Source organism: Protopterus annectens, chromosome 6.part0, assembly GCF_019279795.1.
Source record: "Protopterus annectens isolate FY-2018-M chromosome 6.part0, PAN1.0, whole genome shotgun sequence".
Classification (NCBI taxonomy): Eukaryota; Metazoa; Chordata; order Ceratodontiformes; family Protopteridae; genus Protopterus; species Protopterus annectens.
In genome coordinates this window covers 928682673-928699405 of record NC_056737.1, presented here as the reverse complement: position 1 = coordinate 928699405, position 16733 = coordinate 928682673, and the positions used below count along the sequence as shown (strand labels likewise).

At 35.9% G+C, this 16733-nt stretch overlaps 1 protein-coding gene across 1 annotated transcript in view; it reads right to left on the bottom strand.

The window, feature by feature from the left end:
• The window catches only part of UNC79 (unc-79 homolog, NALCN channel complex subunit), a 1772232-nt gene that overhangs the window by 697191 nt on the left and 1058308 nt on the right, over positions 1-16733 (bottom strand). The window contains exon 36 of the mRNA XM_044074575.1: positions 8822-8860. Coding sequence (XP_043930510.1) covers positions 8822-8860 — 39 coding nt within the window. The remainder of the gene's footprint in view (positions 1-8821; positions 8861-16733) is intronic.

Genomic DNA, 16733 nt, shown 5'->3' with positions numbered 1-16733 from the left:
TTTCTTCATGTTTTCCTGTATTCCTGTGCAGAGACTGAACATGGTCGAGTAAGATCAGTGCTAACAATTTAAATAGATACATCCTAGATACAACCTAAGTATGACTGGAAATGTGGGAAGTAAATCATTGTCAGACCACACCTGAAATACCACAGTAATGCTTTAAAATGTCCACCAGTCTCATGGCCTACCTTGTCAAATGCTGGAAAGAGATCTAAAAGAACAAAGACTGGATAGAAATAATCATTTCAAATTACAAGAAGGTTATTTTTTTTCCAAAATCTCATTATTTCAATTTTCATTTTTCAAATAATAACAACAATACAGTAACTCAAAAACACAAATAAACAATACAAATATAAATGCTAAATTCTCACAAGAAGGTTACTTAACACAGCAATGAGGACAGCCTTTATACTGTGTCTGGACCAGAAAACAAATTAGAATTGTCTGTCATTTTGACTAACATTCAAATAAGAATTTAGTTGCAAAAAAATCATCTTCCTCGAGAATCTTAACAACAAATGGAAGGTTTGATAGTGACCTGCAATTATTTAAATCATCAGCATCTAAGTGTTTTTTCAAAAACTGGAGCTACCTAATACTTCCTTAATAAGGATGGAAAAACTCCATCCTAATAGACAGCCAAGTAATCTGATAAAGGAACAGACCCAGCACCTCAAAGCAAGATACTACAAACTTTGTAGGACAAAGGTCCATTATACAGGTGGATAAACGTATACTGGACACCAAAGAGATAATCTAATAATAATCAGGAACATAGGGATTTCTCATCCAAACCTCTAAAGGTCGCTATAAACACAATATGACCAACGCTACACCTGATGGAAGAAAGCTTAGTGGTGAAATATCAAACAACTTCAAATTACTCAAATGAAAAGACCTCTTGGTTATGAGATTGAACAGGCTGATAAGCCTATCTAATACTGCTAAAGCACTGTCAGTTGATTTGCCACCACCAAGCTGTCTCAGAGCAAGAATAAAAACTTCTTCCATGTGACTTCAACCTCATAGATGCAATATTGCTCATCCTGCAGAAACTTTTCTTTCAACAGGTCAGTGTCATCATATCAGGTGAACACATTGTCCTTTCCTTTTTACAGCTGTGAACTCAAGATCTTCATCTCGGACATCAAAAGGTAGACAGTACATACAAAGCCTGGGGTTTAGAGATTAACAGAAGCACTCAATCATTTAATAACAGAAATACATATTTTACAAATGTTTGTGAATCCTCATTTACTCAAATGTGGAAATCACAGAGACTTAACCATCAGCAATGACAACAAAGAGGGGACAAGAAAGTCAGTAAACTTCTGAAGGAACATCCGTACTCCATCTAGTGGACAACAGACCAGAAGGTAACAACATTATGATTCCAGTCACATGATATATTCAAAGGAATTGGTAGCCCCAACACAGCTCCTTCGGTAACATGATGGTTCAGTGAAAGATGGTGACCCCACTGCCAGACTTACTGAGCCTAAAACTCTGCAAGATCAAACACCCACAAAACATGATGATTGCAAGATCTGACCCACAGTTGGCATCAAGCCAGGTTTTGATTAGGAATGCCAGATCAATGCTACAAAGCAAGTCCAATATAATAAATGCCTTGTTACTGATATACATAGCATTCAAACACAATGTCTTGGTCAGAGATGCAGGACACATGGTGCCAGCTTTTTGTTCCCAATTAAAACAGCAGAAGCACTGCATAGTGAGTACAAACAACATGCTTCAGCCTCAGCAGATGGCAATAATGAGCAATATCAAACCACAATCACATCCTGCAAGACTCAGATGCCAATAATATCAAGCAATCGCCCTGTGCCCTTTGCTGATTCCCAGGCTCTTACAGGCAGAAATAATACTGGAAGGTATCTATGGTAGGACAAAAGTCCTCGAGGTTACAAAAAATCAATAGATTAAAAATCTGTGACAGGGACTTGTGAGGTTAAACCTTAGCAAATATAAAATTAAACTAATGCTAAGGTGGCAAAACTGGTCATATTACCTAGACACATATTAAAAAAATAGTAAACATACTCTGAGGAATGTTAAAGTCTCGGCTAAGTTACAATATCATAGAATAAATAGACAAAAACTGGGGTTGTCAAAATGAAATTTAACTACAGTGAACTAATTTAAGAATAATAAAATAATGGGTAGAACTCAATAGTACAATTATGAAATGATTTAATAAACGGCTGCATGTAGTCATAACAGACAGATTAAGGTCTGCTAATCCCACCTACAGATTTTTTCCAGGATTTAAGTCTGTGTGAGATAAAATAATGTGGAATACTTCAAATATAGTCAGACTATAAAGTATTATACAGTATATGATAAGTCACCCATTCTCCAGCAGAGCAGGTTAATGACTGGTAAGGCTTAAAAAACTCAGTTTAACTATTTTATAAAGTCCTATACAATAAGTAACAATCAATTTAAAAACTCTAGAATATAAAATACAGTTGCCTTTTCAAACTCCATAACCCAAATTGCCATAAGGTATGTTGCAAAGTAGAAACCAGACCTCTGTTTACAATTGACAGATGATCCTATTCAGTTTAACCTTAAAGACAGCAAAGCTACAATACATCTTGTGGAACAAATATTTTCAAGGGTGGCTGTTACACAAATACAAAAATTATTAACTTTCCAGTCAGCACAAGTTCCACCAAATGCATGTACTATATTGACATAAGTGCAAACCACAGAGATTAAATTGTCAATCAAATGGTCAAGCAATGTACACAGAGTAAAGTCCATAAACAGGTACAAAATAAGTAAGCAAATAACACTGATTATTCTACTATATTAGGAGGTATCAAGGCTCACAGCAGTACAAAATATCACATTACTGGTCCACAACAGTTGCACAAAAACCTGTTCATCTCCAACTGTTCCACCATGATTCAAACAGTAGGACAAATAACTGACCAGACAGCAGTAGTTCCACCAACAAATCAAAAAGACTCAATAAAATGCAGCTACAATACTGGAAATAAATTGGTAACAATGACTAGAAATAAGTTATAAAGAAATGTATACCAGTATGCCCACTTGGCAAGGCAAAGTGACCACTCGACAAGGCACAGTCCACAGCAACAAGCCCATCCCATAGCAGCAGAAGGCACAGCTCTTCCCATCAGGGAGTCCAAGGGTATCAGCAGGAAAAAATAAACTGTCCATTCAGCAAGACAGAATTTATAGCATCATATCAGTTTAAGCATTATGCACCCCCTCAGGGTGTCCACAATTAACAGCAAGACCACTGAGTCAAGCAACATTGAACAGCAGAATTATTTTCAGCCTTCAATTAAAAAAAGACAAGCAAACAAAGCAACCAATGCAACTTACTATGCTAGAAGTTACTTTGTCACTGTGAAGAAAGTGACAAGTAAATGTTTTAATTTCAATGTTATAAGAAATCAAGGCTCTATATAATGTTTAGTTATGCTAGCAGCATTTGGAAGAGTTAAGCAGTTGTGCAGTTAACAATACAAAGAAATAACATTGTTGCTTTATTTCTTACATTTTTTTTTTCACCTATTAAGATTTTGAATTGTTTCTGTCGCTAACAGCAGCACACTTTTAGGTTGTACTGTACTTAAGAGCATGGATATACTGATACTCTGAAACAGCAACAGTAATAAGACAGAAAGAAAGAAATCAAATAGCAAGTTATAGTAAATACAAAGTATATGTGGCAGAGGAGGAACAGATAAAAGAAATGTAAGCAAAGACAAACCTGAAAATATAACACATTAGAATTATTCATAGGTTTATCAGGGGAAAAAGAGCTGATAGGCTATCACTAATATCTTTATGTAACATTCTTACAAGTCTAATAGAAGCATGATGGGAACTGGAAACATGATTATGGCTGCTGTTTGAAACCTTAATATAAACATGAATAAGATATAATGAAATTACATGGGTAGAAAGAGTAGAAGAAACAGCACAGACACAGAGATTTAGAAAAATTATTTACAGGAAAATGCTGAGTAAACTGACGATGTAGGGGTACATTATGCTGTAACAATATGAAATGAGCAGACAATACGATCGAATACTTAATGACATCAAGAACAGCTAAAACTGAAAAAATGTTCAGAAATGTTGATGGCCTTTTTAATAAACCTAAAAATGAGGACTTTGAGCCCTAAATAAAATTTGACCTTCTGACTTTACAAGAAGCTAGGATAATGATAATTTTCTGTTGTGAATTCAAGATTCTAAATATTACAATCAGGAAAGAAAAGTAAACGTTTTAGTTCATGCTATATCAGGTTTGGCATTTTTAGTAAACATAAGAAAGAATATTTTAAACTGTAAGAAAGGCTGATGTTTATTTTGATTCAATTCATAATTAACAGGGAGAAATCGCAAATGCATATAAATATATATATATATATATATATATAGAGAGAGAGAGAGAGAGAAATATAAATATGAAGCATACAATTTAAGAAATGTAACTAGACAAAATCATTTCAAGCAATAATCAATGAAAATTACTGGTAGTCAGAGATTTAAATAAATAAATAGGGCCTTATAAAGATTATACTAACTACTTACAAATCAAAAGAATAGCTTATCTGCTGCTCAAATAGTTAAGCCTGTCAAGAACTGTAATGAACATATTGAAAAGTACAACAATATGACTTTAAATGGCAACAATAGTCTATATAATGAAGGATGTATTATAAAACTAATATATATTGCAGACTATCCACAGAACTATAAAAACAAGACTGGACAGTGACCATCAACCATTAACACATAATTTAAAAGTTAAAAATCTGACAGAAGATAACTTAGACAATAGCCTAGTCAAACTAAGTTCATAGAAATATGGAAAATAAAAACAATTACCATTAAAATATATTTTGGAAAAAAGTCAACAAATAAAGGAATGCTAAATAAATATTTCAAAGAGATAAGGATAAATGTTGAAATATCATATATATATCCCCCAAGATATATCATACATAATACTGGAATTTAAAAACATTATTGTAAAAAGTAAGCAACCTTAAACCTACAAAAGTGTCTGAATAAAAAGAATAGTATTATCTCCTTTTAATTAAAATTTCAAAATGGAGTTGGAAAATGAATAGAGATGAAAGATGCATGACTATTCAGAAAAAAATACAAAATATGGAGTAAATGATTGCGAAATGCAAATGTGAATTAATGCCCTAAGCTGTACACAGTAATAATAGTTGAAATTTCTGGAAGCTAATATCCCTTGGGAAGAGGAGTAATGATTGTATCACAAATAGTATATAAGAAATAAGGAATGGCTGACATATTTTTGGAAACATTAAAAATGACTACCAAAATGGAAAGATAAAAATGCAAAATAGTGAGAAAACATTTCCAAAGAATTTTTTTTCCATCGAAGCAAAACAGTCAAAATTATAAAGTCCCTGAACTGAAATCCATAATTAATGAGATGTGTAATGTTTTAAGAGCAACTAGGATAAACTCAACAGCTGTTACATTTTTGAAATGTCTTGAACTTTTAGCCTTTCCTAATACATAGAAAGTTATCATCATTGATCCATTTTTAAAAGAGGTTATAAAAAAGATACACTGATGTCATAAAAGGGTTCTCATCCAGGAAAAAAAGAGGTCATTGTTCCCCTCTATTCAACACTCATTAGACCCATTATCGAGTACAACACCTCTTTTGGAATGTACCTCACAAGACATCTGCAGCAGCTGGAAAGGCCACAGAAGTACCTCACAAAGAGGATTACTGGCCTCAAACAAATTCCCTAACTGACCGCCTCAAAAAACTCCAGCTTTACTCCGTAGCATATTGCCTACTCCGAGATGATCTCTGCCTAACATATAAAACTATGTCAAACCCAGAGCTGTTGGACATGCTACACCTAAAGAAATCCCAATCCCTCCGAGCTACATGCTCTAGGGACCAGAACCTTGTCACCACAATAAACAGGACATGCTGGAGGGATAGATTCCTGCCCCAGAGACTTCCCATACTCTAGAACAGGCTACCCATCTATGTCAAGCAAAGTTCTTCATTAGCACTCTTCAAGAAAAATCTTGATGAGTGGATGGGAAATAGGAAATACACCCCGGGGATCACTTCTGTGTCTCTGCTCGACAGTGGCACAGGTAAATAACTTTCTTTGGTGGCGTAAGCCAGGGAACCTTGTTGGTTAGGCTTATGTAGGCCCTTGGGTCGATAGCCTAGTACCTACCTATGAATCTATGAACCTATGTATCACCTTGGTAAATGATTGGTGTGTTTGTGCATGAACAGGTGTGTACACGTGTGTGTGTGTGTGTGTGTGTGTGTGTGTGTGTGTGTGTGTGTGTGTGTGTGTGTGTGTGTGTGTGTGAGAGAGAGCATGCACGCATATATATATATATATATATATATATATATATATATATATGTGTGTGTGTGTGTGTGTGTGTGCACATACATCTAGATGCTAGGTATAATCTCCACGGCATTTTATCACATTCTACAAAAACAACATCTGACACCATAATAGCTATATGAGTTATGGTAGGTAGTTTTATGCGTTGATATTCTAGCGAGTATCATTAGTTATCTGACTGCTGCACAGGGTCTCACATATTAGTGCAGTGGTGAAACGTTCTTCATATAGGTATATCCATTTTCTACTACAAAAGTCAGTGTTACTGTTGTTTCTTAAATGCTGTCATGTCTGTAGTAGTCTGCAGCCCATTGTATACAGTAGCACATACAGGGAAGTGATCTGCCAGTGACCAGTACAGTCAGGCCTTTGGAGCACTGATTTTCATTAAACTCTGTCTTGTCTATTGTACAGTCCTCAATATATCACTCCATGCTTCAGAATTTCTTCTCAATGGAGAAAGGAATCTAGGAATGTGACAGAGTTGAGTTTGTCAACAAAGGTGTATAAGGGACATATACATTTCCTGCACAGGTGTGGTATATGTCACTGGTGAGTTTAAATGGAACGGGATGCATTAGGGCTGTACTGATGATATAAAGGGGATATGGCAAATATATTCTCTATATTATGGGACGAAAACTCTGTTAAGGCAGTTTGGGAAAAAAAAACATGGGAAGGTTAAAATTTTTTTCTCCAAACATCTTTATTGAATTATTACTTGTGCCATGGGCAAATTTGCATTCATATAAAAATAATCAAACTATATTAACATAACAAACATTATACTTCACATATATTGCTATATATCATATAACCTAAGCAAAACTACAGAAATTATTAAATTCCTGCCTTTTTTTAAGCAAGAAACATCTTTATTAAACTATCACTTACTACATAGGCAATCATACATTTATATAAATTAAAACAATAAGTGAGAAGGTCACTGAAAAAACAATCAGTAAAAACCAAATGAAAACTCCATCAAAGATAGAACTTCCACTGAGTTCCACTGTTCATAAGGGTCATTTGCTTATATCCCATGTTCCTCTGATACAAGATGTTTGGGAGGTCACTCAGTGGAAGTTTTAGCTTTGCTGGAGTTTTCATTTTTTTTTACTGATTGGTTTTTCAGTGACCTTCTCACTTATTGTTATAATCTGTTGTTTGGGATATTTTTGCAGTGGCCCTAATGATAATGGACATCAGCTGAGTATAACAGTCCTGTGTTTCTTATGCTTTGTCAAACACTCTGCTTGTGCTGTGCTGACAAGGTCATAACAAGGCTGAAAAATGCATATCCACAGCAAGTGGGGTTTGGCTTTATTGACCTGAAATTATCCATTAAACTGACGAAACAAATCATGGGCATTCAGAATCACCAATTAGCTGAAACACCTGATGTTCATAAAGGTCATTTGCATATATCCCATTTTCCCCTGATACAAGAGGTTTGGGAGGTCACTCAGTGGATGTTCTAGCTTTGCTGGAGTTTTCATTTGGTTTTTACTGATTGGTTTTTCAGTGACCATTTCACTTATTGTTTTAATCTGTTGTTTGGGATATTTTTGCAGTGACCCTAATGATAATGAACATCAGCTGGGTATAACAGCCCTTTGTTTCTTATGCTTAGTCAAACTCTCTGCTTGTGCTGTGCTGATGAGGTCATAACAAGGCCGAAATATGCATATCCACAGCTAGTGTGGTTTGGCTTCATTGGCCTGAAATTGTCCATTAAAATAATGAAACAAGTCATAGGCATTCAGAATCGCCAATTAGCTGAAACACCTGATGTTCCTAATGGTCATTTGCATATATCCCATGTTCCTTTGATACAAGAGGTTTGGGAGGTCACTCAGTGTTAGTTCTAGCTTTGCTGGAGTTTCCATTTGTTTTTGTACTGATTGGTTTTTCAGTGACCTTCTCCACTTATTGTTATAATCTGTTATTTGGGATATTTTTGCAGTGGCCCTAATGATAATGGACATCAGCTGGGTATAACAGCCCTGTGTTTATTATGCTTTGTCAAACACTCTGCTTGTGCTGTGCTGACGAGGTCATAACAAGGCCGAAATATGCATATCCACAGCTAGTGAGGTTTTGCTTTATTGGCCTGAAATTGTCCATTAAAATGACGAAACAAGTCATGGATATTCAAAATTGCCAATTAGCTGAAAAACCTGATGCTCATAAGGATTATACGATTATTTAAGGAATAGTAGTATTATTATAACCTACCTTGAGAGCCCACTATACAAGGAAGGAGTATTGTTACACTACTAAGACATTAAACTGACTTTATGGTATGCACTGCCCCTGTATCAACAACTTGGGTAAAGAAACAAAATAAAAACACTCAAGAAATTCCTTACCTCTCTGCTTGACTGGAAAAATTTGTGCTTGATGCTAACCTAGAAAAATACCAAAAAAGTATTAGGCCAGCAAAGTATTTCTAATATATGCAACTATTATTTACAATTAAATAAAATGAGACATTTAGACAAGATCACCTAATCTAACAGTATATATTTCATACTTGTTTCTTACTGAATGTCATTTTCAAATAAGGATTACCAGAATTTAATCAGCTGTCATTTATTAATCAGTGTATGGGTCTTTGCATATTGCAAAACATCAGAAATGGTAGTTTGTGATTCATAAAGAGTGTATCACATAAATCACAAAGTCAAACCTGGACAGATGTTGCTTGTTCACCACATTGTTCACCACAGAAATCTCATCAGTAGAGGGATATACAAATTATGACATGTACAGCTGATATCACAGTGATAGGGGCAGCTTGGCCTCTTGGCCTGCAGTAGGAATTCTGCACCTGCACCCTATGTTGCACAGTTAATCACATAATAAGATAATAGTTACAGGATTGGTTTGTATAGCCACGACAGGGTGCAGAGCTGAGATTCATGGGAATGTCATGCTGCAGAAAATGTGACAGCAATAGTATGTTATATCTACCTCGAGAGTCCACTATGAAAGGAAAAAGTATTGTTACAGTACTGATGACTTAAACTGACTTTATGGTATGCATTGTCCCTGCAGCACCAAATTTGGTCATGAAAATGTGATCTGTAACATTTTTGATAGCATTTGTTGATCAAGAGGGTATCGCTGAACTGTCACAAATCCATATCATTATAAAATGATAATTTGTAGCCAGTAATTATCTATGGCACAGTCTTTCCCAGACATATGCCATATAGCAGTAGCTTGTGCTGCACAGTTTGTGATTATGAACAAATTTCAGGATATAATTAACTGTATTTGCCAATACTAAATCTGTATTTTTTTCACCTGGAACCTTGGCTAATGATTCTACTTTATACACCACATTAGACGATTTGTTCTGTGGCCACAGAAGCCATGCATTACCCAACTGGGCAAGAGCTCTACAGCCCATGTGTTCACAGATGTGAGTCCAGATAAGCTTTCTTTGTTGAGAGCCAGGTGGTAAGAAGTGGGCCAGCGTGTTTGTCTTTGGCATGCTGTGCCCACTCCCCTTTGGGAGCATCACCAGTGATGGCTCTGCCAAGCCTACCATTAAAGTCCTCAAGTTTAAGTGTGACTCTGTTTGCCACATTTACCTCTGCATACTGGTGCTAAACACCGTGACAACATGGGCTCAGCTGGCACAGACTCCAGACTGGTGAGACATTAGCAGCCACTCACTTTCAGTCTCCCGGCCAGCTCCTACAGGTGACCAAGTCACTAACTGACCTCAGGTCTCTTGTGTTGTTATCAATAATTTCTCTCTCTTTGCTCTGAAGCTGGCTCCATGCTACACCTATTTTTGAAGCTCATGGATATTATGCATGCACTGCCTGACTACCTATAATGGGATGGAGCTGGCAAATGGTCATTTTTTTTAATTAGCAGTTGAAACGTGCTATTTATTTATATGTGTACTAGTGGTCCAGGTGTGATACTTCTGCAAACACTGAGTTATGTGCATGCAGTGGCTGTGGGAGAGGACATGATATACTAAGGATGTGTACTGCTTTTAAAGGCCTAGTGTGCACCGAGTCTTGAGGTATTGTGCAGCATTCACATATCTGGTGCTGGTGATTATTCTGGCACATTCCTATGTGTTCTCAGTGCTCCTATGCCCATTAGATCACAGTTGTATACCTCTGATCTGTTGTTTTGACTTAATCATCCTGTTTTGTTCCTGGACTAAAACGCTGAGTTTGTACCACAGTGGGATGTACTGAGCACCAAGAAAGATTCTCTGCATCCTGCATCATACATAAAATGGGTTCTGGCTTTTGGTCATGTACTTTGTACAGATCTCTACTAAACTTCAGAATTTAGAAGGGTATGCAAGGGACATTTGTTTATGTTCTGACATTCTGAGGGCACATTTACAGAGCATGCCCAACACGTAATTGCTTTCTAGACACTGCTGAACTAGTTTTGTAACTTCAGATATATGACATCTGGGAGTAGTTTATCAAGTTTGTACCTCAACTTGAGTGACAAAAGTCAAGGTATGCAGGCAGCCAGGCAGTTTCTTCTGCGGCAGATACTCTACAGAGTAGTGCAATCATTGCCATGAACCTGTTGCCAAAGCTCCTGAGCAATGTCAAAGTCAGATCCCTTTAGGTTTGTATCACTGGATGTTCTGGTGGGCTGCCTAGACAGCTGATTTTTCATATCTGCTTATGATGCATGTGGTCTCCATATCCAATCCTCTGTCACTGGTCATTTCATGCATAGAATGGAACAGGTCACTGAATGCCTCTTTGCTTTTCCTCACCATGAGGCAGTACAGGGGGAAGCAACCTGCTGTTTTGCATGATGTTGTTGTTGGGGTCACAGATTGTGTAAAGCCAATATCAGCTGATGGACTTCAGCAGTAGAGTGACCTGACTTGCATTAGTGGATCAGGCACTGGGGCAGCTTCAGTGTAAGATATGGAACAGGCTTGACCCATCCGGGGGGGGGGGGGGATTTTACAAGCACTTTGGCATGTATCTGTCCAGATTCATGAAACAACTGGAATGCCCACAGAGATACCTTACTGAAAAGATAAGGCATAAACAACATGTCCTACATGGACCTGCTCAAAGCGCTGTCACTATACTCGGTATCCTACAGACTGCTAAGAGGTGGCCTGTATCTGGCATAAAAAACATCCTCTGACTTAATACTGATGAATTTAATGTACATCAAAAAGTCAAATGTCATCAGAAACACTCAGTCAAAGGATCTGAACCTCTTCAGCAACATCAACAGAATGGTTTGGAGGTACAGGTATATCTCATAGAGGATACCGCTGCTCTGTAATGGACTCCCCATCCACATAAAACAAAGTTCATCCCTGTCAATATCCAAGTGCAACTTGGATCTGTGGGTAGGAAACAGAAAAATTACACCAGGATTGTCCCCTGTACTTCTAACAGACAGAGGCAGCTCCTAAATGTGTTTTACCATGCATGGATCCCCAAAAATTATCCATGGTATAATCACAATAATTCTTATTAAGGGTAATATACATTTATCAACCATGAGATGAGTAAACTCAATCTCTAACCAAATGGGATAGGTTCATTTGAGCATAAAAGTAAAGTTGCTAGGCATGAAATGGTCCAGAAGGACAGCTGGTCTAGTACTTACCCATGAATCTTTGAACCTATTTGGTGGCTTCCAGATGCTGGTTCTCTTCAGACATAGGGCTGTTACCCAAAACAGGTCATCAGTTAAGAAGAGACAAGGACATGGTCTGTAAAGCTAGTAAAAGTAGTAGGTCAGGAGGGGTGTTTATGTGAGACCATGTATGCTGTCACATAGGGGCATAGGTAGCTTCTGTAGTAATGCAGATGCTCACATCACCACCAAAGGGAGGTGTTAGGGACATATAGACACACTCCTTTTATCTGCTTGGAAGTTGGATGTGCCTTAGATTGATCTCAACTGATGGGGGTCAATGGACTCCTGATGCTCCTACCCTGAATGAAAATGAATGGACAACAGAAATCCTGCCACACTGCAGAACAAATTGTCAACCAGTAGTGACATTATAGCTAGTAGGCACAGGAGTATAAGTGTGATATAAAATACATCTGTTTTGAAGTTCTGCTATTTAATGTTGTCATTACTTTGTATTTGTCTTTATTGCAACTTATTTGTATATAAAAATGGTCCTTAGCAATCTAGTCTACTTATCTATAAAAAATAGAATAACAAAAAATGTTCATGAATGGGGCGAGGGGGGAAGAAAAACAGGAAAGCACTTCAGGGCAATGTAAAGATGTAATATTCAGAGTAGGACTGTATATGCAGGGGGGAAGAAAAACAGGAAAGCACTTCAGGGCAATGTAAAGATGTAATATTCAGAGTAGGACTGTATATGCAAGGAACACATTTCATTAAAAGTCTTAAAGTGAGAAGATTCAAAAATGTGTGTACTACATTAAAGACTGATTTAGCAACAAAGTATGCAACAGGTTATCTTATTAGGATCCCAGAAGCAATCACTAGGTGTACTGCAACATAAGTGAGAATGAAGGAGTTATCGAATGGTGGCTTATTAGTCTAGATTAATGACAACATACTGCTGCAATGTTCATTAGCAATACAGCTACATGCTTTTTCATGTATCCTAGTAAAACAATCAATTCTATATAGTCTATATATATATATATATATATATATATATATATATATATATGTATATGTATATATATATATATATATATATATATATATATATATATATATATATATATATACCTACACATATCTATATGTAAATATATATATGGGTCTACTTTAAAGGATCAAAATTTCAGAACATTGAACCTCTGATCAATGAAGATAATTGAAGACCAGAGGATTGAAGTTCTGAAATATCAAACCTTACAGAAAAAAAAATCTACAAAGCGAAAACTTCTTATTTCATGTTTTGCAGGGGGCAAGCCCCCCTGCACACCCCACTACTTAAATATACCAACTCTGAGATCACATTACAGTGAAGAGAATGGTAAAGATCCCATTCCACACTGAACGGCGATCTCCATTCACAAAGTTCAATATATCAAAGCTTCAATCATCTGGTCTTCACAGAACAGTGATTCGATGTTCTAAACTTTTGATCCTTTGAAGGGGATCTCTCTCTCTCTCTCTCTCTCCCTCACTATATATATATATATATATATATATATATATATATATATATATATATATATATATATATATATATATATATATATATATATATATATACACACACACACACACACACACACACACACACGCACACGCACACACACACACAGCATGACTGCTTGACAACGCAAAAGAATAACACAGAAATGGGAGAAAAAAGAGTGAATACGCAAATGAATTACAAACAAAAATAGCAACTAACTCACAAAACATTGATAACCTGTCTTCCACTATTTTGTATCTATTCTTTCTTCACCAGGTTAGTCACACTAGGCTAGTGGCCTCTTTTCAGGGGAGACCAGAGGTCATATTTATACTATTAGGGGAAATATGGCCAGGGTATCAAGAAACTTACCATGATCTTTTCAAAAGGTGATGTGGGAACTATTACATCCACCTGAGCTACCACAAGTGCAGCATCTCCCCACACCAACCCTTATGCTGCACTGCAATGAGGCAGTCCATCGACCTCGTGTGGGAATACAGCCCAGAGTCTTCTGCATCAATGAGAAGTGAGCTACCTATTATGCTATCTGTTGTGCTACTGACACTGTAAATTACACTGTCAGTAAACCACAGCTATAAAACCCACATTGAGAATCATCTGAATAGTGGTGCTGTTACAGAAAGGATTTGTCATAAAGTAATGTTGAGACTCAGGGTTATGGACAAGGTAGGGTGAGGTCCAGGTTTAGGGTTTGCACACGTGAGTAAGGGTGGGAAGGAGAAAATGTGTATGTAGTGTTATACATAGTATATAACTGGCTCATTTACTTTGTAGGATTTATAGGCAGAGAGGTCAGTATGTGTAATCGCTAGAATTTAGATTAGTGTTTAATTAATTATTTAATGGAGTCAGTTATTGGAAAGGGTGTGTTTAAAAAATGGATTAGCTAAAGCAACATTTTTACAAAACCAGTTCCTTATGGTTTGGATTGGAGTCATGGGAAGGAAGAGCTGTAACTGATATTCATGAATACTAATGAAAATAATCCATTTGGGACAGTCAGCTAATTGGCCTGGGGACTGTCTGAGGTAAAGATTTCTGGAGATGGATAATGGAGATCCAAGGGGACCCTTTCTAAAAGCTGTGTGTGTGCCCTAGACTCAGAACTAAAAGTTCTGTCTTTTATTATTCTGTAGAAGATCGATTATGCTCTTTGGAGTTATATAGAATGATTCTCTGTAATATTGTGAGATTACAAGTCAAGTTGTACTACATGTTTTACTGTATCTGCACATACATACTCATACATAAATAAGCACACACATATATCATATGTATCAAATTATTATATACATATACATATATATATATATATATATATATATATATATATATATATATTTATAGGTGTGTGTGTGTGTGTGTGTGTGTGTGTATACACATATATATCTATATATGGGTCCCTTCAGAGTATCAGAATTGCAGAACATTGATCTTCTGATCATCGAGGACCAGAGGATCGAAGTTCTGCAACATTGAACTAAAAAATAAAAAACTAAAACATGAAAACTTATTTCACGTTTTTGCTGAGGGCAAGCCCCTCTGCACCCCCACACCCACTGCTACTAAAATATACCAACTTCAAGATCGCACTACAGTGAAGAGAATGGCACAGAATGGGTAATGTACTGTTCTCTTCACTGTAGTGCAATCTCGGAGTTGGTATATGGGTCTACCTAAAACAGCTTAAACTACATAATAACAGCAGCAAAAATATCAGTAGCAAAGACATCTGAACTCCAAAATATCTAAACACAAAATATCAACAAAATCTAACCACTTCCAAAACACAATGTTTTAAAGGAGAACAAGCCCCCTGCCAAACTCGGTCAACTAAACAGATTGAACAAAGATCTTTTAGGCCAAATGCAGTCCATCTATATATATATATATATATATATATATATATATATATATATACACACACATGTACATATGGAAAGAGAGAGAGAGAGAGATAAGAACCACACATTATACCAAAATAAGTACATTTGTACATTTGGCTTGATTCTATAATTTTAGTAAGTTAAATGAACATATATAGCAGTGTTATCTGGTGGCCAGAATTTATTTTTTAATTTATTTCCTCCTGGCTTGAAAATTTTATCACTTGAGCTTTGTTCTTATGATGAAACCCGGTCAGTCAGAATTATACCTGTCTTTATTTCCCAGTTCAAGGTTTTGTCAACTTAATTCATAAAACGTAACAGTGATGAAGCAAATGTGGAGTTTTGTTATTAGTTAATGTGAATACCTTCACTGCATCTGCATCAATTCATATTTTTTAAAAACACTCATAAAACACTGCAAAATTATTTCATGTTTATGCTGATGCAGCAATTTCCTACCAGTTTATTTCTCTAATGTTAAACTTTCTTATTCTACCACTCTGTACCAGAATGTTAGAAAAGAAATTGTTAATATGAAGACATTTACGACATTTTAGTCAGAATTTACATTTTAAAATAATCATCTTAATGTCAAGTATAGAAATGACTTGTTAAGCATTTTCATTTTAGAAGGGCATATGCAGTTATTTCTCTGCAAGGAGTGATGGTATTTATGCAGATTTCCCATCAGAATTACAATACCAAATTAGCGATTCTTGTTTAAACAGAAATGATTTAATGTTGGTTAATTGGCAGGGAAATTCATGCTGCATAAAAAGTCTAATGTAATATTTTGTAAACGCAGCATTAAATCAGACATCATTAAGTAATATGAATCTCTCTTGCCAAGTTATGACAGTTCAGCATAATTCCTACTCGATAATTATTCTATCTGAATATTTATTTTATTAAGGTCACCATAATTGTAATAGTTCTGATAAATATAAAACTGGGCTTCTGCTAACTCTTTTATATGAATTAGTGCATGTGTTAAATATGTTTATACATTTCAGAATACAGAATTAGACTTGTAAATACTTAGATTTCATTACATTTAATAACATTGTTTTTGTCTTGAAAAATATTGGTTTATCTTTTCAGTGGCTGCAATTTTTGACACAGCAGTGAATTTGGCCAGGTACTTTTTGCACTATTTCATAAAAATACTCTAGCTTAGTTTTTTACTGTTAATAATTTTTGACA